The following is a 26,318-nucleotide window of genomic DNA, read 5'->3' as shown; positions in this document are numbered from 1 at the left end:
AAACATTAACACAGCACAATGCAACAGCATTTTTCAAAATGACCATAAAACTCAAACACCCCTTTTAAATGGCTGCACGAACAAACTGAATGCTACACCATGTCTTTTATGCAGCTTGAGTTCGTGCCAGGGCAGAAACTTGAAAATGACATTTATCTTAACAGCCTGAGTGAGTGCACTGAATTAAAAAGCAGTTAATATGCAACGAGTTGTATTTACATCTCTTGAAGGATTAAATGCAAGTTTTGATTGCGTTACACAAGGGCAGCGAGTTCACTACTTTCTGGGCATTTGGCCTTAAGTATGGAACGAGGATATGAGCTAACAATGAGATTTTGAAGTCTTGTGGGTTGAGAGCAGCTGGATTATGGTGTGCATATTGTTAGGAGTCGTTTATGCTGTTCTGCCCTGTTTGAAACTCAGAAGAATGCTTGCTGCTAATGAAGCCTTTTGTGAAGTGTGAAATGTTTTCACTGACCTTTGAGTCGTCCTTTGCGATATTCTCAGAAAACACCCGCTTCAACTTAAAAAATACAATTAGGTAGGTGTTGAAGATTTAATATCTCTGGGCCTGGTTGTTAGTGAGGAACTAATCTTTGAATCTAAGAGCTTAAAATAAACCTCTCTCCATAGCCTCAGTGACGTAATCACAGTTTGCTCCGAGGAATTCATTCCGGCTCATTGTGATAAACATATTATCTATGCTTTAATCATCCTTTAAAAATATCAGGCGAAAGGTGCATTTCCCTCAATGTGTCACTGCGGAATAAACAGTCTTTGTGGCATGCTGCTCCATTTAACATAGGGTCCTGAACAGCTAAATGTAGAATATTGATTTTCTTACATCCAGGCAGCTATCACACTCTCCAAGCCACACAAGGTCAAAGGCTTTCACTTTGGTCTTCCACTGTATTTTATCAGCGCACAATGCACTACATTTATGTAGGCCTGCCTGTGCCACTTCAAAGAAAGAATGATTGTTGCCACATTTAGGGTGTCAAAAATTGGATTGAATTGGCGGCAGCTGGGGCAAAAAAGGAAATCAGTCAGAGAGAACAAAAACAGCATTATTCTGTCTCCTGGCTTTTGTGAGTAGGGTGGTCGATGTTTTCTTTTGTAGAGGTGTCAGGATGTATGTCACCTCGGCTTCATCCATCTTTTGTGCCATCGCTCTTTTTTTCCTCTTTTTTCCTTCGTCTTTTTTTTTTTGTTCTCACACACACTCTGTCTCCGGCTCACACCGACTGCCGTTCGGAGCTTGAAATGTTGGCGGTTAGGTGTACACATGCTTGCCGGGGGAAGCGCCGGTCCGCCTCAGGAGTCTGAGGCTATTTGTTTTAAAAGCAGCCGCGTGAATAATAGTGGGGGTGTTTTGGTGGCAGCACGGGAGGAAAAGAATGGAGTCCATCAAGTAGAGGCTGGAGGCTGGGCGGACTCTGAGATTTTCATGTCTGTTATCTGGAGGGAGACGAAGCAGCTAATAGGGCCCAGACACAGAAGCCTTTGCCTCCAGAGACAGCTGATGCACTTACTTCCTCTCTTATTTGTTTGTCCTGTGCCCTGGATGTGGATCACAAGTTACTGCAGGCTGACATTGTGCGTGTATGAAACAGAAGCCTCATGCAGGGCCTGGGATAAGTGGTCTTGGGCAGATCAAATTTTCATTGTTTGTCCATAAACACAGGATATAATTCGTAGCATGCCCTCTTTGTTTGTCCTTTGTTTACTCTGACAGGAAGTATATTTAGAACTATGTTCATACCTTAAAAAAAACCCCAGTAATCTGTTTGTTACCTTTGATTGCCGCTTCCGCAATTAAAACTGCAACAGAACGCTGTCCCATAACTCCGTCGTCACAGTTACAATCCTGTTTAGCTTTGTGATAGACAAAGGTGCATTATTTTTACCTTGAGGAAAGTCATAGCTGGTTCCAGCTGCAGCAGGGCTTTGTGGAGTGTGTGTGTGTGTGTGTGTGTGTGTGTGTGTGTGTGTGTGTGTGTGTGTGTGTGTGTGTGTGTGTGTGGACAACAAGTCTCCTAACAATGTTTCTCACAGCCTAAGGAGCTCCCAGTCACCAATCTGAGCCCCGATTGCATGGCAGGATTTCAGCTGCTGGAGGATAACAAGCAGAACAATTTACAGTCTCTCTGTCATGGTATTACCCGATGGCCTTATGCTAGAAACAGGGCTGCCATTTGTGAACACATAAGGAAAGAAAGAGGAGGCTGCTGATTTTAAACTGATTGCGATGCAGCGTCAGATACCTTTAGTAACTTGAACTGTTTTGTGCAGTGAATGCAATAAATGTTGCTGATCAGTTTTGTTCTTATAATATCTTATCCTATAAGACTTCATCTTACTTACACCTATTGATTCGGCCGAGTTGAAACGCATTACATTGATTTATACCACTATTATACACACAAACCGAAGAATTCATTCGTCTTTCTTCTTTTAGATTCTTAAACAGCTTCCTCTCCTGTCAAACACTCACTGATTAAACCATTTTTCCTACTAAATTATAAGTTGTTTAAATATTTTTGGGTCTTAAATTTAAACAGAATAAGAAATAATTTGCATTTGGGCATGTTTCCCTGCTTTCTAAAATTATGTAGATTAAGGATTCAAGGAGCTTTATTCGTCATTCGCATCACATGTTAACATGAGGTGGAACGAAATTATGTACACACGGTTCGGAGTGAAAGGAAACAAAAATAATGAAGAAACAGAATTTTTTTTCTTAAAGTTATAAATAAATAGTTGTTTTTTTGGTTTTGTTTTGTTTTTTGTTTTTTTTAACAAACAGAAATGACAAGTAATAAGACAATGCAATAAATAATACTATAACTAGAGTGTAACAACCTGAGTACCAGTATGGAGTGTGGGTATAAATATAGCTGTAAATAAATACTTTAGCAGCAAAGGGCATAATGACCAGCATTGATAAAGTGACAGTGTCAGTAAGTGTCAAGTAGTGGTTAAGGTGCTACAATAACAGTTCTTGTCCATTTATGCACAGTCTCACAGCTTCTGGAATGAAGCTGTTTCTCAGTCTGGTGGTTTTGCATTTAATGCTCCTCAGCCTCCTGCCTGAGGAGAGCGGGACAAAGAGTGTGTGTGCTGGGTGAGGGGGGTCCTTCATGATACAGGTGGCCCTCTTCCTGCATCTGGAGGTGTATATGTCTGTATATGCCAGAGCACAGAACACTCTCCACCGCACATCTGTAGAATGGGATGGGGATTGAGCTCTCCATCCCCGCACGCTTCAACCTCCTCAGGAAGTAGAGCCTCTGGTGAGCCTTCCTGATCAGGCTGGAAGTGTTTTTTTCCAGGTGAGGTTGCTATCCAGGTACATACCCAGGTACTTGTAGCTGGGTACTACTTTGACTGCAGATCCTCCAACGTGCAGGGGTGTGTGTGTGTGTGTGTGTATGTGTGTGTCTTCCCCTCCTGAAGTCCACAATCTTAGTCTTCTTCTCATTTAAGCAGAGATTGTTTTGCCTGCACCAGTTCTCCAAGTGTTCCACCTCCTTCCTGTAGCCGGTCTCATCATTGTTTGTGATGCAACCAACCACAGCTGTGTCGTCCGCGAACTTTACAATATGACAGCCTGGATGGTTGGGTGAGCAGTCATCTGTAAGCAGCGTGAACAGGAGGAGACTTAGCACCAGTGTTGGTCAAGTTACTTGAAAAAAGTAATCAGTAACTAATTACTGATTACTTCCCCCAAAAAATAATCCTGTTACTTTACTGATTACTTATTTTCAAAAGTAATTAATTACATAGTTACTTAGTTACTTAGTTACTTTTTAAAACCACGATTTACAACCTGAAGAGGTGATAAAGCGATAGATCTTTCAGCCCAATTCTACTTTTTCTACATAATCCATCATACAAAATGTAATCAAATGGAAAAGTCTCTTTTTTTAACTTGTTTTATTAGTTTTAATCTTTTAAGTTTATGCATCAAACAAAAATTTAATTATATGCAACATTCTCTGACTTGAATAAATTAGTTTAACATTTAAACCTATTTTCTGCACATTCCAGCACATAAAATAAAATATTTTTTGTGTTTACACTCAGTCTTTCAAATAGATGCAAGTAAAACACAGCAGAAAATAAATAAAGTCAAAGACTCAGCAGTCCTGTTGCTCTATTTTCACCTGTAAAGCAGGAGTAGGGTAGGCGGAGGTTTACCCTGGTGCAGGTGTGCCGCGGTCAGTTGAAGAATCCGCGAGTTTCTCTGTGAGTTTCCCATTACGTCGTTGCGCACTCGGTGCTTGCTTGGAGGTTTAGGGGTTTTTTTCGCTGTAAAAAGAAGTTTTCTTCCCACGCACAGCGGACGCTAATGTTTTTGTCACTTTTTATGGAATCAAACTCAAAGTAAGGTCAGTACTTCCACGCTTTCAACGCTGCACGCTCATACTCTCTCCCGCACTCGATATGTGATCCATTGTTGATCTGCACACAGCTGTTGTCACGAACGGCGCACTCGCTTACGTCACTGTCGTGAGACATTCTCGCAAAAAATCACGGTTTTAGTAACACAGTGACGCAGCGTTCCTACAGGAAAGTAACGGTAATCTAATTACTGTTTTTGCAATAGTAATCCCTTACTTTACTCGTTACTTGAAAAAAGTAATCAGATTACAGTAACGCGTTACAAGTAACGCGTTACTGTCCATCTCTGCTTAGCACACAGCCCTGAGGGGAGCCAGTGCTGAGGACTCTGGAAGATGAGGAGACGTTGTGGATCCTCACAGACTGTGGTCTGTTGGTCAGGAAGTCCAGGACCCAGTTACAAAGAGAGGAGCTCAGTCCCTGGGTCAGTCATTTGTCAACAAGTGTCTGCGGGATAATTGTATTGAAAGCGGATGAGAAGTCCACGAAGAGCAAACGGACATAGGAATTCTTCTGCTCCAGGTGGGTGAGGGTGGTGTGAACCACAGAAGAGATGGCATCTTCTGTGACACTGATGGTGGCTTTGATGTGGGTCATAATCAGCCTCTCAAAGCATTTCGTGACGATCGACGTGACGATTAAATGTTTACTTGAAAATTGCTAGTTGGAACCCTGCGGCTATGTAATAATCCACATTCTTCAAAGTGCCCTATAGGCGCCCCCCATATAATTTCAGACTCTTCTAATACATCCATCCATTCACATTCCTGTTTTCTTGCTAGCAGTTTTCTACTTTGCCTGATCCATTGCCACATTTCTCAGTGCATTACCACCACAAACTACCACTCAGTTCAATGTTTGATTAGCTAATGCTTTTTCACGGATATGCACAAACTGGAAACTTTTGAACATTATCATCAAAATGAACTTCAAAAAGAAGAATTAGTTGATTCTTCTTTGATATTAAACCATGCATTTATATTTGCAAGTTTGTCTAGAGTTCCACTGAAGTGGAAAAAAGTAAGGCAGGAATGTCTTGTGGAGTGTAATCTTTATTTCGGAGTGTTTTGATCTGGGAATGGTTGGCTAATATTTGAGGAATTACATTAAAAAAATCCAGATTTGAATTTCACAACAGCATAGATGGTAGTATAAGTTTAGCTTCCAGGGTAAAAAGTTTGTTAAAGCTGTAACTAAGCACTTTTTATCAAATTAGTAAATTAAGATAGAGTTTCATAATATCTTCTTATAAAAGTGTCCGGAGGTGTTTTATGAAGGCTTTAAAGTTACAAAACTCAAAAGTGGTAAAAAAAAAAAAAAAAACACTTTGTCCCTTTACCTGAATCCAAGATGATAACAGGGATTTCCTTAAAAATATTCAGGTATGTATATTTATTCAGGAATATTTTTATATGTCCTCTAAAAGTAACAAAGAAAAACAGCTACAGGTCTTAACAGAGTGGGAGGAACTGTGAAATCTTTGGCATTAATACTTGAAAAACGACAACGTTTTAATGGGTTTAATTTTTTAGTTTGCTGTGGTTATTGTTACAGGGCTCATCAACTATATGTTTCTGCTTTGGATTGTTTAAATAAAAAAATCTGCACACAGTGGCTTTAACATTATGCTTAAATGCAGAATGCTGACACTTGTTTTACATCTCTGTGTGACATCGCCCCGCAGTGATAGAGATCTTAACATTCTGTGCCGTGTTTAACTTGCATAAAAGTGTTCTACCACACATTACTGTCTACAAAGGAAAAAAAATGTAGCCACTGACAAATGAAACAAGACAACCTGTGTAACTGTACTGTACACTCTGTGTCATACAGAACAGCCAGAACTGAGTAATTTAGACATAATTAAATTTGAAAGGCAAATAAGGCACTCGCAACCTTAAGACATAAGACTTGAGCTAAAAAGCTGTTTTTAGATGCCCTGAAGACATTTCACGACATTTACATCTTTCAGAAACGAGCTGACGCCTGGGGGAACCTCACAAAACGCTACCTCAGCATGACAGCCGTGGCAGTCGGTCTGAAAGCTCCCAGATCACAGCCTCCTCTTACCGTGTTTATACAACACAAAGCACTGAGCTATCATCATTTTTTGGAGAGGCAGCTTTATCTCTGGAGAGTCATTGAAAACTGCAGCACTCTGCTACCAATCAAGCTGTACGGTCAAGGAGGCTGAAGGGGGGGAGTACTTGTGAGGAGAGGGTCTTTAATTTTATTAGTGGAGAGGAGGGCACGTCTCTGTAGGGAAATGAGGAGGATGACAGCTGTGGCACAGCGCTGGCTGGACACTTGGAGAGGTCATGGTGAGGTGATTTCATGCAGCTCGGGTGTGATCAAAGTATTATTTCACATGCGGCACCTCAGAGACTTTCTCCTGCTGACACCTCGCACCTTCCCTTGCACCTTGCTTTAGTATGCTACATTGTAGGATGGATCCGGAAGCCGGTGGGCACAAGGATAGATCTGTGACAATGCTTTAAAGGGCAGACGCATCCCAGAGGAGCAACAGCAAGCCTTAGACAAGAGACGGACGGGAACTGGACCACAGGAAAGTGGCTCATTTTTCTAAGTTTCACAGTACTACTTAAAAAAAAAAAACCCCCAAAACAATCTGCATCACCAACACGCACAGTGGATGGCGACCCTCCCCTACCCCCCCACAATGTCCAAGATTTGACTAAAGACTTGAGCTGAGCATTTTCTCGTCAGTGCTGTGCAAATTTGAAAGTGAACAACAAGGGACTGCGTGGTCGCACGGTAGCAACTTGTTAATTACCTCATATACCTGCACTAAAGTGTACCCTGCTTTAGCAGCCTTCCAATAATACTAATTGGGACTCATCAGAAAAGTGTTTAGTAACTGCATTGATTAAGCAAACTAAAACCTTTTTTTCTGTAGACTTTTATACAGCTTATCTTTTTCTGGCTTTTAGAAGGAATGCAGGTTGAATTGGGCATTACTTTCAGAGCCATCCGTAGTCCATAAACTGTCTTATCCGACTAACAATGCATATAACACAGGAAGGGATTGGGGTGGGCAACAAAAGTATACTTTTGTAATTATTGTTATTCTTTTTCTGTTGTGGATATAATCCAGTGGCAAAAATGGCTAAAGAAAGTCAAGTCTGTCCCGTATTCAAGTCAAGTCTGTCCCGTATTCAGCAAGTGAAAATAAAATAAACAATAAAAGGTGAATCAAATGGACCATTATGGCAAGGCTGGGATGGTCAATTTGGTAAAGTAAATCCGTTGGGCATCTTTCTTCGCCTTTAGACAACAATTCTGATGGCAAAAGAGCCAAAGGGGACGGGCAAAAAAAAAAAGGCTAAAAAAAAAAACAGATATCAGGGGTGCACAAAGCAGCATTTCGTTTATCTGTTGTGTAACATCAGTTTTGTTGCTCTTTTGTCTGGGATCACGTTTCCTAAATGTGAAATGTGAGTTTGTGCTCATTTAAATGGTTTAAAGAAGCTAAAGGATTTTTAAAAAGATGAGGTATTTATTAAATTGGGAATTTCTGTTTTTTCCTGGCAAAAGTGAGAACGAATGAACAACAAAAAATATTGGTACTGACCACGTTTTTAGCATTTTTATCAACCCAGAATTTCACAAATCTTCCATAGTTATTGTGAACCATGAATGCCTGAACAGAAAATATTTGACCTCAGTAAATCGCATGACACGGTGGGGTTAGGTTTCACAGTGGGTTCACCCGAAACCTTGGCTGATTGTGACCCACACCTGTTTTTCACACCTAATGATAGAGGCTCATTAGGGCGTCCATGACCCTCTTGGGGACTCTCCCATAGGTTTTAAAATCTGGGACTCTCCACCAATTGCTGTTAGAACTGAAGAAGCTTCTTGGTTGAGAGGTGAAACGTCTTCAGGTAAACTTAAAGAAGTCCAGACGCTTTTCTTTCTGAGCTCCATAGACTACGATGACCTGGAAGACTGAGAACATTCACAGACAACAGAAAATAAGAGTAATCTGCTGTTTATTGTTGAGTTACTTCAGCCTAGAACAGAGAGGTGGTCTGATCGACTAATGCAGAGACCGTTGTTGCCTTTCCTAGAGCCGCGCTGATAGCACAACTAAAACTGCTGGGAGGAAAAGTATTTTTAAAGGTCGTACATTTCCAGCTAAAGGGCGCTAACACAGCTCCGGACCATCTGCTGTCACTGGGCCATAATTGAGCATCTATGGCAACTGATGCCCAGAGTTTCTGTTCTGTGTTTGAATCAGGCATTAGTCCCACCCCACCGGAGAGAGGATTTGGCAGGTGTCTCGTTATTTAACCTCATTATTCAGTGGTTTTACCATTTTAGTGGAATTTCTTTCCTGTACTTTTTCTGTAACACGGGAGAACCACAAGCTGACAACTCAAGCTTAGCAACTCATGCATTCGCAAAGGCCCCGAATGATATGCATGTCAGCAGCCACTTGGTCTCGCCTACAGTCTTTACAGTGTCTTTAACTGCATGGAGTGACTCAATGTGTTTGATCATTCAGCCTTCGTCATTGCTATCGCTTTGATGTCTGCGTGTTGTGTCAGAGGCCTCAGGCAGACAGTTAGTAAAACAGGAAAACTTGTGTTTTCTTTTTTTTTATTCTTAGTAGAGATTGGCTGCCTTAGCTGTCTGCTTCTGAAACGCCTGTGGTGGCGTCACAGATGCTGGGTACCTAATGCTTTTTTCAAGGTAGGCAGCTTGTCAACATGTGACAAGATTTGACAGGTGCTGGTGTGGGAATTACACCTTCTGAGGGAAAGGAGGGTGGGATTTACAGTACTCTGTGTCTCAGGACCAAAACTCACATGTTGTAAATTTAATGCTCCATAAATAAGACAAAGTCTTTCACAGAGTCCAGATGCTCAGAATGCAACATTCAAAACATGTTGAATTTTAAAGAATACAGTGCCTGACTTGACTGGAGCAGTGTTTCCCTTGGAGGAGGGTTCTTGTAGTTTCCAAAAAAGAGGCAAGCTCGAAAGAAGACTTCGTTGGAAAGTCAAATCTTTGCCGTAGGCCATTTTGTCCCTCTTTGTGACTCTGCGGCAGGGGGTCAGCAGTGGAGATAGCTTTGCAATCAGTCAGCACGCTGAGCAATCACCAGTGTATCCATAACGAAGGTTTTCATTTGAAATTATGTGAGCCTCATTTCATACAAAATGGTGGGGGAAAAAAGGTTGTTCCACTTTCTTTCTGCCCGTCTTATTTTCATTGTTGTGTTGTCTGTGAAAATCACTCAGCCGGTATAATCAGCGCATTCAGCGTGGGACATTTTTCATCAGCATTTTGCTTTTCAGCCTTGTGCCAAGAATGAATGAAAAACATGATTACACGGGGAGCATCAAGGAAGCACTTTTTGCTTTAGGAGTCCCAGTCATGATCAGTTAGAGTGTGCAATATGCAGGAACTAGGCTAACGGTAGAAAGGCAACCTCTCTCCACATCAGACCGCTGCGTATTATCTGTACAGCCCCTTGTAATGTCCTACTAGATTTCCTCAAATTTATCACAGCGGACTGGAAGACTAATGGCGATGGAAGAAAACAAAGTCCACAAGGGACGTGTACTACATCATTCAGATTTAACACTGCCATCTGTTTCGTAGTGCCCAGGAACAGCAACATCAGTGCTTAAGATGAAGCATTTACAGAGATGACAGATGTGAAGAGGAGAGGAAGGGTCTTTACCAGTGGAAATGCAGGCCTAGATTCAGATGCCTGATCAATGAGACACAAAGAGACACACTTATCTAATAGGTGTTGTTTTTGCCTCTCAGGGTTCATGCTTGTGCTTCAGACAGATGGGCTCTTTCTTTCCTGCTTTTCAGGGCAGTGAAGTTTGGGGACACACAAAGCAGCATACGCCTTCTGCTAATGAATGTCAAATCAAAAGCTGTCCTATTAAGAAAGTCAAAGCGCTTTTACACCTACGACAGGGTGATATCTCGACTGAGATCCACCCCAGGTACTTCATCTCATGCTTGTGTTAATGCCTCCAGCTGTGTGCGTCTGATGCGTCAGCGATGGTGAATTTATACTGTGTAGATATATCAGTGTATAAAGTACATTGAACTAAATCGTATTCTGTGAAAGATGTGAAAGATACATATATCAATACAATAGAATAAAAAGGAGTCTGTATCATCTATAACTTTGTTTAGTATTTGCTGCATTTTGGGGTGAACTGCATTTAACAGGCAAGTGCATACAGGTGGTGAAGGAGTCGATAGCAGTTAGGGCTCTGCCATATCATATCATCTGCAGTAATACCAGTACAAATTTTTGCAGTATGTAAATGTGCCTAAAAAGGAGCAACTTTAACAGCCTCCAATAGAGTAAAGTAGAAAATATGCAAGAAAACTAAAGGTAGAAACAACAAGCCCGTTTCAGCACTTGAGGCAAACATAGGTAAAAAAAAACAAACGAGCATCATAAGCTCCAGTCGCTAACTGTACTCCATATGATGGATTCAAAGGTGGATAATAATTTCTGATTCGGTTACATTGTGGAAAAGAAGAGCTTAAAGCAGCTGGTGAAAAACCTTAACACACAACATCCTTGGTAGAAAATATCTTTCACTTTTTTCATATGACACCATTGTGCATGCTCCTGATGAGTTTTAAATTTAAGTTTGTTATAGTTGTTTTAATAGAGTCACACTCTATTGAATACTACTGACTGCAGAAAAACGGGATAGAGAACGCCACTCATTTACCTACACTTATACATTCCAGACATCAATAAATGTTCAGTATTTTCTTTTCTGTTATCACACATTTTTATGAGATATTGCAATATAATTTTGAGGATATATCACCAAACCTTAGTTACAGGACAAAAGCATATAAAGCAAACAAATGTTTATGGACAAAGCAGAGAAGAGTGGGCCAGAGCGTGTGACTGGACATGTGGAGAACTGGCTGTGCAGAGCAGCAGGGTAACCATAGCTGACCTCAGCAGAGAGTCCAGAGTGTCGAGGACTCATCTAAGTAAATAAAGAGAGAAATGTGGAGAAGAGCAGCTAAATCAGATGGGTTTCAGGCCTGAGGAGCAGAGCTGGAGGGCTGAATACTGAGGCGGAGCAGTGTTGATGATGGATGGAGTGAGGCTGCAGGTCCGGTGGCAGAGGTGGACAAGAGATGAACTTTAACTGCTCTATTTTTACAACATTTAATTTATTAAAACGTGCTTCTCAGTTTGTTGTAATTTTGAAATGTTGACAATAAGCAGTTTAGTCTGTTTCAGATATGGGAGCTCTGTTTTTATTTTTCATTCTAGCAATTCTGTTATCCAAAATGTATTTTCAACCATAATTTTCTTCCTCTATAATTATTAAATTATTTCGATATGTTAGGTTTTGTGTTATGTGTTTTACAATTTGCAGTGAAATCATCGAAATCATCTGTAAAAAATACTAAAAACACTCATAATTTTAAATACTAATGCCAGATATTTTCTTTGCATAGGGCAGCCAGTAAGAACAAAGATGACTTAAAGAATAGAGTGCTTAAATTGCTTGTTTTAGATAGGTGGATGAACTGAGTGGCAAAAAGGCCCAATGAGGGCTTTTTAGTTTAATGATTCAAACCAAGATTCTCTGATAGAATACAATTTTTTTTTTTTGACAACTTTATTTATAATTTTTCCAATATGACAAAAGTACTGAAAAATATCATTCGAATTGCGATTACAAACACTGCCATTGTGAAACTGGTTACGCCACGCAGTGGCAAACCAGTTGGATGCAGGAAAATGTGTAATCTATGGGCACATACAAAAAAAAAAGTACTATCACGTGAACAAGGCAAAAAAAACAACAGCAAACAAACAAACAAACAAAAAAAACCCAAAAAAATAACCCAAAAAACAAAACCCACCAAAAAAAAACAAAAACAAACAAAAATAGAATAAAATAAATACATAAATAAAAGGCGGGGCTGCATTGTGCGCAGTTCTTTTTTGCTTGCTACAGATAGTAGGTGGCTTTAAAGAAAGAAAGAGAAAAAAAACCCAAACACAGATAAAAGCAGTATTACATCATACTTCAGTAAATGACAACTTCTCCACATATTCAACAAAGGATTACCAGGTTTTGTAGTATTTACTTTGAGACCCTCTCAAATTGTATCTCAAATGCTCTATCTGCAAGCACCTCATCACCTCTCTCACCCACTGAACAAACACTGGCGGACCTGAATCCTTCCATTTAAGAAGAATTAGCCTACGTGCCAGGAGAGATGAGAAAGCCACTGCATTCATTTGATAAGAAGTTATCCCGTGTTGGTTTCGGAGTACACCAAAGACTGCTGTCATCGGATTAGGATCCGAGAATTGTTTTCCCACACACATATGAAAGAGCTTTAAAAACTAATTCCCAGAACCGGTTCAAATCAGAGCAGGTCCAGAACATATGGCTAATATTGGCGGGTGATTGCTTGCACCTTGAACATCTATCATCAGAGGTATTGTATATTTTGACTAGTTTAGCTTTGGTTAGGTACGCCCGGTGAAGAATTTTAAACTGTATTAAACAATGCCGTATACAGATTGAGGATTCATGGATCTTGCTAACACTAAGATCCCATAGGTCGTCTGGGATCTGGAGGTTTAAGTCCAGCTCCCAGGCATTTCTGGCTTTGGACACAGAGTCTGCCTTTATATGCTGCAATGTGCTATATATTTGAGAGATGTGGCCTCTAGCCATAGAATAAAATTGCAGACAATCCTCAAGTGGACAGTCATTAGGTAGACTTGGATAAGAAGTGAAGTGTTTAACTGCAAAGCTACGCGCTTGTAAGTATCTAAAGAAGTGGTTCTTCGGGATTCCAAAATCTTTAGATAATGTTTCAAAGGATAAAAATGACCCTTTAACAAACAGATCAGAGAAGCAGATAATTCCTCTGCTCTACCAAACCTTGAACCCTGCATCGCTCTGAGCGATTTGACGCAATAGGGGAGCAGACAAGTGACCGCCTCAGCCCGAAATGTCGTCGACACTGAAACCAGACATTGAGAGAGTTCTTAACCACAGGATTTTTAAAATTAACATTGCGACTGACTGGTAGACCTGAACACATTATTGCAACAGGGGATATGGTGAGATTACCGTCTAGCTCCATAGTGGACCAAGGCGGCCCTCTGCCCTCCCTGAAAAAGGTTTTAGGAAGAAAAAGGGGTATCATCTGGAAGAGGTACATGAATCGAGGCAAGACTACCATTTTAATTGTGTTGACCCGCCCAGCAAGAGAGATGGGTAATACTGACCAGCGTGCCAAATCCAATTTTGTTTTCTCTAATAAAGGGGTAACATTTTGTTTTACTGATAAGTGTCTGTGATTTGAATACCCAAATAGGTGAATGAGGAGTGTTCCAGTCTAAACTGAAAGGCTGAGTAGTCAGCCTCCTTCGCCAGACTGTTAATAGGGAACAGTGTGCTTTTAGTCACAATTTTTTTAAACATGGGCTTAGAGGCTAGAGGGCAAGATCAAAGTAGCACGGAGGGAGGTTAGCCAACTAACACAGTTGCAGAAAGGTGCGACAAATAAGGTGCCTAAGAAATACAGCAAGCTGTCCATACCTGAGGCCTTGGAAACTGCCAAGCAAAGACTCACAGCCTTGGCCAGCCGCTTGAGGAGGTACACCAGAGAGATAGAAGGCAGGAGAATAAACCAGCTGTTCTCCACAGAACCAGCAAAGGTGTACTCTCAGTGGCAAGGGAACAATAAGAGAACAGCACCACCAAGGCTGGAGACGGAGCAATACTGGAAGAGCATATGGGAGAAGGATGCAACCCATAACGGCAATGCTCAGTGGCTAGTGGATCTGAGGGCAGACCACAGCGACCTCCCTGAACAGGGTCCAGTAACCATCACAGTGGCAGATATCCAAGAAAGGGTCTCCAGTATGAAGAGTTGGACAGCACCAGGGCCCGACATGGTTCACGCCTACTGGCTGAAGAAGCTGACTGCACTCCACGAGCGTCTGGCAGCACAAATGAACCAGCTGCTAGTTAACGAGAGACACCCGGAATGGCTAACTGAAGGCCGGACGGTCCTGATCCCCAAGGACCCCAAGAAGGGACCGGTCCCCTCCAACTACCGACCAATAACCTGCCTCAGTACTACATGGAAGCTCCTGTCAGGCATCATATCGGCTAAGATGAACAGGCACATGGGTCAATACATGAGCGGGACACAGAAAGGAATTGGCAAGAATACCAGAGGTGCAAAACACCAGCTACTGGTAGACAGAACAATCAGCCGAGACTGCAAGACCAGACTGACCAACCTGTGCACTGCCTGGATTGATTACAAGAAGGCCTATGACTCAATGCCCCACAGCTGGATACTGGAATGCCTAGAATTGTACAAGATCAATGGGGGAACTCAATGGGGATGTGGCGTACAACACTAGAGGCCAACTCCAAGCCCATAGCACAAGTCACCATCAAGTGCGGGATCTACCAAGGAGATGCTCTGTCCCCACTGCTGTTCTGCATAGGCCTGAACCCCCTCAGTGAGATCATTAACAAGACTGGCTACGGATACCGACTACGGAACGAAGCAGTTGTCAGCCACCTCCTGTACATGGATGACATCAAGCTGTATGCCAAGAGTGAACGAGACATCGATTCACTGATCCACACTACCAGGCTATACAGCAATGACATTGGAATGTCGTTCGGACTGGAGAAGTGTAGTCGGATGGTAACAAAGAGAGGGAAGGTAGTCAGAACTGAGGGGATTGAACTACCAGAAGGCAACATTGCAGACATAGAGGACAGTTACAAGTACCTGGGGATCCCGCAGGCAAATGGGAACCATGAAGAGGCCGCTAGAAAGGCTGCAACCACCAAGTACCTGCAGAGGGTCAGGCAAGTCCTGAGGAGTCAGCTGAATGGTAAGAACAAGATCCGGGCCATCAACACATACGCCCTGCCCGTGATCAGGTACCCTGCTGGGGTAATAGGCTGGCCAAAGGAGGAGATAGAAGCCACTGACATAAAGACAAGAAAGCTCCTGACCATGCATGGAGGGTTTCACCCCAAGTCCAGCACCCTGAGGCTGTACGCTAAGCGGAAGGAAGGGGGCCGGGGACTGGTGAGTGTCAGCACCACAGTCCAGGATGAGACAAGGAACATCCAAGAATACATTGGGAAGATGGCCCCAACTGACCGAGTGCTCAGTGAATACCTCAGGCAGCAGAAACCCAAGAAAGAGGAGGGAGACGAGGAACCATCATGGAAGGACAGGCCCCTGCACGGTATGTACCACCGGCAGATAGAGGAGGTGGCTGATATCCAGAAATCCTACCAGTGGCTGGACAAAGCTGGACTGAAAGACAGCACAGAGGCACTAATCATGGCAGCACAAGAACAAGCTCTGAGTACAAGATCCATAGAGGCTGGGGTCTATCACACCAGGCAAGACCCCAGGTGCAGGCTGTGTAAAGATGCCCCAGAGACAATCCAGCACATAACAGCAGGGTGCAAGATGCTAGCAGGCAAGGCATACATGGAACGCCATAACCAAGTGGCCGGCATAGTGTACAGGAACATCTGTGCCGAGTATAACCTAGAAGTCCCGAGGTCAAAATGGGAGATGCCCCCAAGGGTGGTGGAGAATGACCGAGCTAAGATCCCTAAGATCCTGCGGGACTTCCAGATACAGACGGACAAAATGGTGGTGGCTAACCAACCGGACATAGTGGTGGTAGACAAACAGAAGAAGACGGCCGTAGTGATCGATGTAGCGGTTCCGAATGACAGCAATATCAGGAAGAAGGAACACGAGAAGCTGGAGAAATACCAAGGGCTCAGAGAAGAGCTCGAGAGGATGTGGAGGGTGAAGGTAACGGTGGTCCCCGTGGTAATCGGAGCACTAGGTGCGGTGACTCCCAAGCTAGGCGAGTGGCTCCAGCAGATCCCGGGAATAACATCGGAGATCTCTGTCCAGAAGAGCGCAGTCCTGGGAACAGCTAAGATACTGCGCAGGACCCTCAAGCTCCCAGGCCTCTGGTAGAGGACCCGAGCTTGAAGGATAAACCGCCCGCAGGGGCGTGCTGGGTGTTTATATATATCTCTTAGGTCACATAATTTTGTTTAGTTTTAGTTGTGTTATGTAGCATCTTGGTTTTTGTAAAAAAAAATTTATTGCTTAATGTGACCTGGCTATACATGAAGGCGCAAAATAACCCAATATTTTACATCCTAAACAATAAGTCTGCAAGCACCAGGGAATTGTGACAAATTGATTTTCTCTAAGTCATAAAATGATGTATATTTTGATAGCAGCCTCTCTGGAACACATTTTAGCATAGAGTAAAATCTAATTACTGGGTTGCCTGTCAAATCTTGTCTCAGGATACACAGCATGACAAGCCAAAAAAAAAAAAAATGCATTCTCCGCATCTTCTCCCTCTTGGTAGATATTCCCGTGACCTGACATCCATGGCGGATGTGCGGTGGCGCCTCAGCCACGAGGGCTAGCTGCAAACCCTGGCGGCTGGCCTCGCTTCTCAGAGGAAGACAACATTGGTGCTGGGGAACTGCCTTGTTTGCCTCTGCTGGCTTAGCATTGTTTATTGCTGAATAATGAAGTGTTTAAAATTTATGCTAAGCCTTACTTAAGGCACAACTCTCTTTAGGGAGCTGTCTCATGTCTCGTTGAGTCACTTCAGTGCTCTTAAAATGATGCTTCTGCATCCTCATGCAGGACAGTCATTTTGTTGATCTGATTTCATTTAAAGGGCCAATCATATTGGATATTTTACCACTGTTACTAGTTGACTGGGCATTGTTGCAACACTCCTTTGCTAGGAGGCACTATAAATTCTAGTAGGTTAACTAATCCAGCACATGGCTGCCCTCATCTCCCTCTGTGACAGAAAATTGTATAGATGTAGGAATCCACTACTAAACGACGGATAAAAAAATGTAGTCATCTTATGTTAGGATGTAATGGAAAAGTAAAAAATGAATTTTGGATAATGTGTCATCGTTATACTAAAATAAAAAAGTATAAAAAACAAATCACTCATAACCAGTCATAGGCTACATTTTTAGATAGGCCACACAGTTATTAGTTACGTACATAGACCAGTCTGCAGCTCTTCACCTCATCAGTTGAAACCCATCTGATTCTGCTGCCCTACTCCAGATTTCACCCTTCACTTATTCAGATCAATGTTACCTTAAAGTACCTTGAGGTGACTGTTGTTGTGATTTGACAGTATATAAATAAAGTTGGATTAAATTGAATTGATTAATTTTCCAAACCAGATAATCTCATTTTGCAGTGAAAAAAAAAAGACTAAAGTTGTTTGTTTTTTTTACTTTGATTTGATTGCTTTTAAGTGTCAATGCTTACATTATTATTTTTTAAAATCCAAAACACTGTAAAGTTCACTCTCATGTATAAACCCATTGTAGGAAAAGTTGCAAAATAAGGGACTGTGGGGTTAATTTGAACAGTTTTATAATTTTTAAATGCTAAACGTGTTAAAATGACCCCTTAAATGATGTGCTGAAGGTGGTCTGTTAAGGACCTGGTCACCCTGGGTGACATCACTGTGGCTTTTGCATACAGTCCAAGTGTGCAGTTTCATGTTAACTGTATAACTTGCTAGCATCATTAAAATGACAACATTTAGCAAAGATTTAGCATCCAGCAGCGCATTAACTTAATCCCTCTCTAAAGTGCATGGAGATAAAGTTTCATTTTCTACAAACTGGAATCCATGAAAGATGCTTTATATAATCACAAAAATCATTTAGTTTGAATTTCTTGTACATGGCTTTATGTTATTTTAGGAAAGAACAACTTATTAATTAGAGCAACACAAAGGGTTGTGTCTTCATTTTATTCAAAGATTCATTGTGTCATGGTCCTGAGTCTGTGGACTCAGTGTTTTTCTGTTTGTATTAGTTATCTTTGTTTTCATGATGTGTTTTGATTCTCTTGGGTTTGATTTCTGTCACTGTATCCCCTAGTTTAGTCCTCGTCTGTTCAGTTTCCTGTTTTACTTTGAAAGTCTGTGTACTATGTCAATGTGTTGAGTTTTGCCTCCCCTTGTCTTGTCATGTCTGATGAGTCCCAGCTGTGCTCTCCTCCTGTTTCACATTCCCTAATCACCTCAGTATGTATTTAAGCCCTGTGTTTTTCCCTGCCAGTTGTTGCGTCCTCCACGTTTGTTGTGTGTGTATCCATGGTCGTCTACCTTCAGCATCTCCTGTCTAGTTAGTTTAAGTTGTTGTTTATGTATCGTCCGAAGGTGACTCTCCAGCAAATAAAGCCGTCGTTTAAGTTAATGTTTTGTCTCCGAGTCCTGCACGTGGGTCCAGCCACCAACAGCCACACAACTCATCGTGACACATTGAGTTAATATTTAACTTTATGCTTTTGTTAAGTAGATACAGCACAGTGAAAGTAGACTAAATTTCAGGAACCCGACATTCTTAAATTCTGCCAACTTTGGTGTAATTTGATATTGGATCGGACTGATTCAACCTCCTGGACTGTGGCTTTTTTAGTTAATGCCACAAAAAGCTTCCCCAGTACAGTAACAAGAGTAAAATGAGAATTTGTTACTTCCACTCTGGTGTGTCATTACTGTCACCTCTTTGCCCTCACCAGTCAGACAGTGTTGATGTGGTGTATTGGTGCTTTGGCTGGTGCTTTCAGCTCTCTAATCTGGAGAGCAGAGAGGTGCTGCTGTCGCTGACAGACTGAGTGACAGGCAGGCAGAGAGGACCCAGCTGTGATGGCTGGTGTCGGCTCAGTGGCAGCCTTATGATGAATTGCCTCTCTTGAATGATAGCGCTGTTACTGAATGATACTGACGCAGGATTGTTCTGTCAGCATCTCACTGGCAGCCGCAAATAAATAAATAAATAAATAAATAAATAAATAAACAAGAAATAAACCGCCATGCAACTTGCCTCCCCATCTTTTTATTTTTCATTAAAGTTGCCACCTCTCATAGATCTCCATATGCAGTGATATGAAACTGGAAGCTTGTGGAGAAAATTGCTTTGCAGAACTGCAAATGTGGTCCAACTTTTGAGTGATTGAAAGCTGCCTCTTGTTTGCTCTTTGTTTTTGTTTTATACTTTCATTTCCAACCGAGTACACGTATGTAAAGAAAACAAAAACCTTTACTCTCGCTGCTTGAATTAGACATGATTGCCTTCCGATGAACGTGACTTTGATGTCCTACACTTGCGGGAAAAATAAGCTGCTCTCTCTTTCTGTGCTGATAATTGTATTGTTTTCCTCATACTGATGTTCACCTTTGTTTTCTGTGTTTTTACAGCTCAGATGACTACTACGAATACGGACACAGTGGGGAATCATATGATTCATACGGTGAGTTACAGACCTCTTTTTTTGTATTTTTACTCTCTTCATAATATTTTTTGTTTCATTTGTCAGAACAATGTCAATTTTCTTTAGCTGACTCTGTCCTGCTGGCTTCAGCTCAGTTGCCACACTACCCCGAAAATCCTGTGCCCTAAAGATGAGAAAAGTTTGAATTGTAAAGTGTATTGAATTCTAATAAATCAGACCTTCCAGACTTCATTTAGAGAATTAGGCAATGACAAAGGACCAAACAGCACTAAATGTAATTTTTAATTTTATGTTCTTGTCTTACAGGAAATATTACACAAATTTTAAATTTTTAGCCTCTAGAACTAACCACAAATGCTCCAAGAGTGATTCCTGTACTTCTGAAGAGAAAATGCGCGCGCGCGCGTGTGTGTGTGTGTGTGTGTGTGTGTGTGTATATATATATATATATATATATATATATATATATATATATATATATATATATATATATATATATATATATATATATATATATATTATACATACAGACAGAAGCTAAGCTCGTTGCAACATGGCAAATTTAACCTCCCCCACCCTCATTCAGATCTGGCGATTGGAACAATCTTGGTTTTCATGTGAAGCATGACCCTGGTGTTAAGCATCAGGGTCAAAAGTAAAACAGTATGTCAGATGTGCCACGCAATGCTCAATTGGTGGGAACTAGTGCATTAGCACAGTTAGCTCGTTAACGCCGTCCAGCTCCACGCTCGAGGCAATACACGGTAACTCATTAACGGAGATTTGCCGCGTTATGGCGTTAGTGTCATTTTAACGAGATTAACGCTGACAGCACTAGTGGGAACACAACGAATATGACTGCACATTTACTCCAACATCATCCTAGTGCAGGGGTCAGCAACCTTTCAACCCAAAGAGCCATTTGGACCCGGTTCCCACGCAAACAAAAACACTGGGAGCCGCAAATACTTTTTGACATCTAAAATGAAGATAACACTGTATATATTGTTTTTTACCTTTATGCTTTTGTGTGGTGTTTACCTTAATGCAACTAAGGTGTTGCTTATGAAATCCTTGAAGTGCTAATGAGAAAATTACATTTTATTTATGTAACTGACACATTTTGAACTCTTAAAGAAATATAACAAAAAGAAAGACACCCAGCTGAACTAAAATGATCCATGTAGCAAACAAAAACATTTATATCGTCTTTGGGCTTTTGGAGCCTTGACCTGACTTTTAAAAAATAATTGGAAAAAAGCACTATGCTGCTAAAAGATGAAAAATAGATATTTGCAAAATTCTGCCTAAATATGTATTTTACCTGGTTAATGTGTGTGGCGGGGCGTGGTCTGCAGCGCCGCTTCTGGGGAGGCGGACTCACCTGAGCAGCACCCGCATTCACGCCTCGCCGCCTTAACGTCTGTGCTCTCTATGCTGTTGTGTTGGTGTGAGCTCTGAGCTGAAAAGCTACAGCCGGCTGTATGCGTACAGCAACTGTGTGTGAAAAGTGGTCAATAAAGAGATGCTGAAAAGCATGTTCATGGAAACAGCGTCGGGTCTGCCGTGATATGTTTACAATAAGACTTATGGTCCCGAACCTCTGCGCACAGCGTCTGCAAATCAGGGCTGTACGAAGTCACTTTCATCTTTACGCAGGACTGTAAGCTGTCATCTGTGAGGCGTGAGCGGTGTTTGTTTTAACATAGTTCACGGTGGAGCTGCTGACATTATGTGGATCTGAAGACCCATAATTGGCCTACCTGGGGTTGAAAGTTTCGGCGGGTACACCAGCTTCCGCGAGTGTGACGCTTATTTTGAGCGATGAAAAAATAATAGAATATAATTGTATTTTTATATTTCAATATCACAATAATCTTCCAATTTAGAACTACAAGTTAAAAAAGAACTAACATAAATAAATTACACTTCAGCTAATTACTTTAAAAAAATTTAATTTTCCCAAACCACGCTGAGCCGCACTATAAGGACTAAAGAGCCGCATGCTCTTTAGCATATGCGGCTCTGCAAACACACACACACATATATGCAAATTAAAGTCATAATAAAACACTAGCTAGCACCATATGTTAAGAAGCATCAATTAATATGTAACAGTGCATTAATAAATATTCATAACATTTTGAAACCTAGAAAAAGTATTATTTATGCAGGTAACATTATCAGTGAGTTCAAAAATCTGTTTTGGTTTTTTTTAGATTGAGAAAAGAGGACAAAAGACTTTGTAACAATAGCAAATACAGCAAAGACAAAACAGGTATTGATACAATTATTAAACATTTTTAACATTAGATTGTAGTTTAAAAATGTTGTACCTATAAGAATCAGAAAGTCTTCAGTTAAAATAGTTCATAATAGCATTACAGAGTCCCAGTTATTGGGAGATCCTTAACAACAAGCATTATAAAGACTCACTTTTTACTAAATTCATTGTTTTCTACAAATCTGCTCCAGTGAACAGGATCTTCTATCACTCTCACTCAAACACATTTGAGCGTATATGGCTATATGAATCATATGTCACTAAGGTTATTATAGCTACCTAAAACTGCTTAAAGCTAAAACTAGGTGGTAAAATATTTTTTCATTAACTGCAGCCAAGAAAGAGAATATTGTGGAAAACAGAAAAGATTTTGTGAACTTGCAAAACTATTCAGCCGTCCTCTTCCGCTTGTCCTTATCAGAGTCATCTACCAGAGGGCAAGAGGCGGGACACACCTCGGTGAGGTTCCCAATCTGAGGCAAACAAAACTAATGAGAAAACTAAAAAAAACTGTACCTGTCCGCACCACCTTTAACTACACCTATAAAACACCAGCTACTGATAGCAGGGTTACTGTGCAACTGTGTTTGGTTTCTGTTTGTACTTCATACAGTGCCAGGCGAGTTGTTAGCTTAGGAGATAACACTGGATTTGGAGTACTTAAATGTTCAACAACAGTAACTTTAACTGCAGTGCAAAGAAGGGAGCTGACCTGGGAACGGATTGTGTTTATACACACATGTTTTACAGCTCTGAAAAGAGGGAAATGACAGATGCTGCACTGGCAGATTACTTGCTACTGTGCTGGCATTATGAAGAAAGCAGATTAAATGAAAGCCTGTTACATATTAAATTGTGTTTCATGGAAGAAATGTCTTTGAGAAAGTCAACATGGCTTGTTTAGATTGTGTTGTGTGCTGGCATAAAGTAGAGATGCAAACAAATGCAAGAAAATCAAAAATAACACAATACTTTAGGCATTGGGGAATAAATATATTCATTTAAACATTCTGGATAAAAAAAACGTGGCTTATGGAAAAGGGATTTGGGTGGATCCAGCAGCTTCTTAGCAGGCCAAAATTCGTTATACAAAGATTCTTCCATGACCTCGATGGGATCATACAGTATTTATCTTTGATCCCTGCACTTCCATCTGCCCAGTCACTGAAGTTTCACCAACATTTCTAATTAACTTAAGCATGTGTGATGTTTGTGCCACAGTAACATCTGTCTCTGCAGTCACCTCAGCACAACTTGAAAATGTTGCTCTCGGCTTTACAGGCAGTTTATCGCGTCTGGAAAGAGTCGCCAATAACTCCGACCGCAGCAAAGTTCAGACAAATCTCAGATAATGTTCAGCAATCCTGTGTCAGCTTTTGACAAGATATAGTGAGAAATGGGCCAAGGTCACGTCTCCTGCAAAGTACATTTCCGTGATAGCAGGGCTAATACATGCTACTGTACTGTGAAGGTCCATCCTTCTTTGATTATGTATGTGCGGCCTTTGTGTGTACCTGTAAATACACAAGTCTGGTTGTCCTGGGTTTAATGTCAGTCTGTAAATTCCTCACAGTCTGGGTGAAAAGATGAAAACACTGTGTTAATACGAAGGTGTGTCTGCTTTAATTTAGCTTCTCTTGAAAGCTTCTAAAAGAGTATTCACTGTCCACTTTACCAAGGCCAGTCAAACAGGTTTTTTAGTGACTGACTGCAAAGACATGATCAACTTTTTAATTACTGAAATGTATAATTTATATGTGTTGTAGAGATTCACCTTATGTTGCATATTTTTGTGTTTTAAAGCAGAATAAGACTTTGCTGGGAGTTTGTGACTTCTTAATTAGGCAAAGCAAATGCATCGTAAACTCATATCTTTTCGTTTTTGGCAATAAGTCAAAGTTTTTAAAACTTTCCCAACTTTTCTGACCACACAAGTGGAAGAACTAAGCACCTCCTGCTCATTAGAGTGTTTCCTAGCATCGTATGAAGCTGAAAAGCCGGGGGGGGGTGCTGCGGCACACTGAAAAGAGGACGACAGTTCAAAGGAAACAGATAAACAGAGTTGATGTGCATCCATGTTCTCAAAACACAAGGTTACCTTGGTGTGTTTCTTCAAAGTGACTGTCAGTGGAGAGGTGACAGGTTTAATTAAGGGGTATTGGCTATGTGCTGCCAACAGTGAGCCTTTACACAGAAGGAAAAAAATCCCTTTGTGAGCCCAGCTCTAGGGAAGTCTCAGTGCTGGCTGAAGATCAGACAAAGGGTGCCATCGATACTGGCACTTTCACATTGACAGTACCAGCGGGTGAACTGGGCTGATTTGGGCTAATGGTAATTGTGACCTTTTTTGCTAGGAGCCACTAAACGGGCTCTTTTCAAGTAGCTATTTGATCCTCTCATTCAATTATCTGTGATGAATACTTCCAGGTGAAAGTCAAGCTTCTTGGTGCGAGTCGCTGTTTGTGCTCGCAGCATGAAAGTGCTTTTTGTTTTCACCAGCGGCATCAATACCAGACACCCAGAGCACGGCTAACTTTGTGCTGTAATAATTGCATGGAAGGGAGCATATTTACAGTATTTGCATAGAGCTTGAAATTGATTTAAGTGCGACGCCTCTGTAATCACTCCACATCTGTTTCTTTCCTTTTCTTCTTAATCAGGTCAGGAAGAGTGGGCAAACAATCGCAGCAAGGCTCCGTCAGCACGAACAACCAAGGGAGTGTACAGAGATCAGCCATACTCAAGATATTGAACTGTTTATACAACCCGCACCTGAGTCCTCATGGCTGTTACAACCCCAAGTAATGGATTTTTTATGGACGCTCCCACCTTTTTAGAATTGAAAACATAAACCGCGAAAAAATAATCCAAACCAAATGGTGATCATAGCGAGACACTGAATGAGACAAAAACGTGGAATCCCCCTGATTCTAAAAAGATACTCCCACTGGATAAAAAGTGTGAAGCAATTTAGGTAATCTATCCTTTCCCCCTAGGAGAAATCGACTGGACAATAAGATTAAGAAAAAAGCTTCATAGTACATTAAGTTTCTCTCTCAGCTATGTGATTGTGAAGAATGACATTGTATCAAGCTATTTAACTTGGTAATGATTAGCGAGCCACTGTAAGGTGTTCGATACAATGTTTCTACACAGCTGCCAGTGCAACTTAATTTATCACCCTCTATTCTTTAGACCTTCAACTGCGTGGTTGATCTCTTAAAAATGTAGTAGCTTAGTTCTAGGAAAGTGCAGTTCTGTAGATATTTTCTCTGAGGGGTAATCGGTGAAATTGTGTCCCTTGTAAATGATTTACAAACTGAAAAAAAGACAAAAAAACATCCTGTATACATATTGTATTGCTGTTTCCTCCTCTTTTTTTGTAAAATAATAGTTATTTAGCGTTAAAGGGCTTATAAAAGCATGGTGTGTAACTGTGGATATTGTCAGCTGTTTTATTCTGAAAAGCCTGTGTAGTTGTGTTCATTGATTATGCCCCCCAAACATCCACTTAAGTACATCTATAAATAGCTGCGCATACTCTATGTACACTGCACAACCAGAGCTGCAAAACAGTCCAGGAGCTTTTTAATGTTTGTGGAATTTTTAAAAAAAAATTTTTTTTAGACAATCTAAGTAAGTCATTTTGGTGTCATTTTTTTTTTTTTTTTTGACTTTTTAACAATATACTTCTCTGACTGTGTAGGCATAACAATGAGTTTTAAGATGCTCGGTCACATGCTGGTGAATTGGCAGTCATTTCCATCTAGAGATTTGTTCACTATATTGATTTTAAGCTTATGTAAGCCCTTTAATATTTCCCTCTTTGTTGATGCTAAATAAACATTTTGAAAGAAAATACTTGTGTCAAAGAGAATAATTATGAACTCATTAAAAAGCGTTATAATTTAAACTAAAAAAAAAAACAAAAAAACACGCTTGCAATATTTACAACCACACACAAGCCTTTTAATGTAGTAAGCCACAGTGATTATCACCGTAAAGTCAAATATCGGCATAGGCAAGATGAACTTCCCAAAAAATACATACGAATAGTGGATACAGCTGTTTGTGACCTAGCAGATGACCTTGGTGATCGGATAACAACAGTTTCCTATTTGTATTCGAACTCCGTGTGCTGCTTTTCGTAGGAAATATCTCCGACTGAGATTTAGGGGATTTAGCGATAACGGCATCGGCGCTCTTGAAAATCTATCCGCTCTGTTTGCTCACATAATTCGCTGGGAAGCAAGCGCTG

At 41.0% G+C, this 26,318-nt stretch overlaps 1 protein-coding gene across 2 annotated transcripts in view; it reads left to right on the top strand.

Moving 5' to 3' along the window:
* Positions 1–25,745, top strand: part of khdrbs3 (KH domain containing, RNA binding, signal transduction associated 3) — a 174,007-nt gene extending 148,262 nt beyond the window's left edge. For both annotated transcript variants that reach the window (XM_085396525.1, XM_085396527.1), the window contains 2 exons: positions 19,742–19,794; positions 24,721–25,745. In XM_085396525.1, coding sequence (XP_085252651.1) covers positions 19,742–19,794; positions 24,721–24,812 — 145 coding nt within the window. In that variant the 3' untranslated portion in view covers positions 24,813–25,745. The remainder of the gene's footprint in view (positions 1–19,741; positions 19,795–24,720) is intronic.
* The last annotated feature ends 573 nt before the right edge of the window (positions 25,746–26,318 follow it).

The sequence above is a fragment of the Rhamphochromis longiceps genome, linkage group LG22 (assembly GCF_057381845.1).
Source record: "Rhamphochromis longiceps isolate RC_006_pf linkage group LG22, R_longiceps_female_GT1.1, whole genome shotgun sequence".
Classification (NCBI taxonomy): Eukaryota; Metazoa; Chordata; class Actinopteri; order Cichliformes; family Cichlidae; genus Rhamphochromis; species Rhamphochromis longiceps.
Note: the sequence above shows the minus strand (reverse complement) of the source record. Positions and strands in the feature narration are given on the sequence as shown.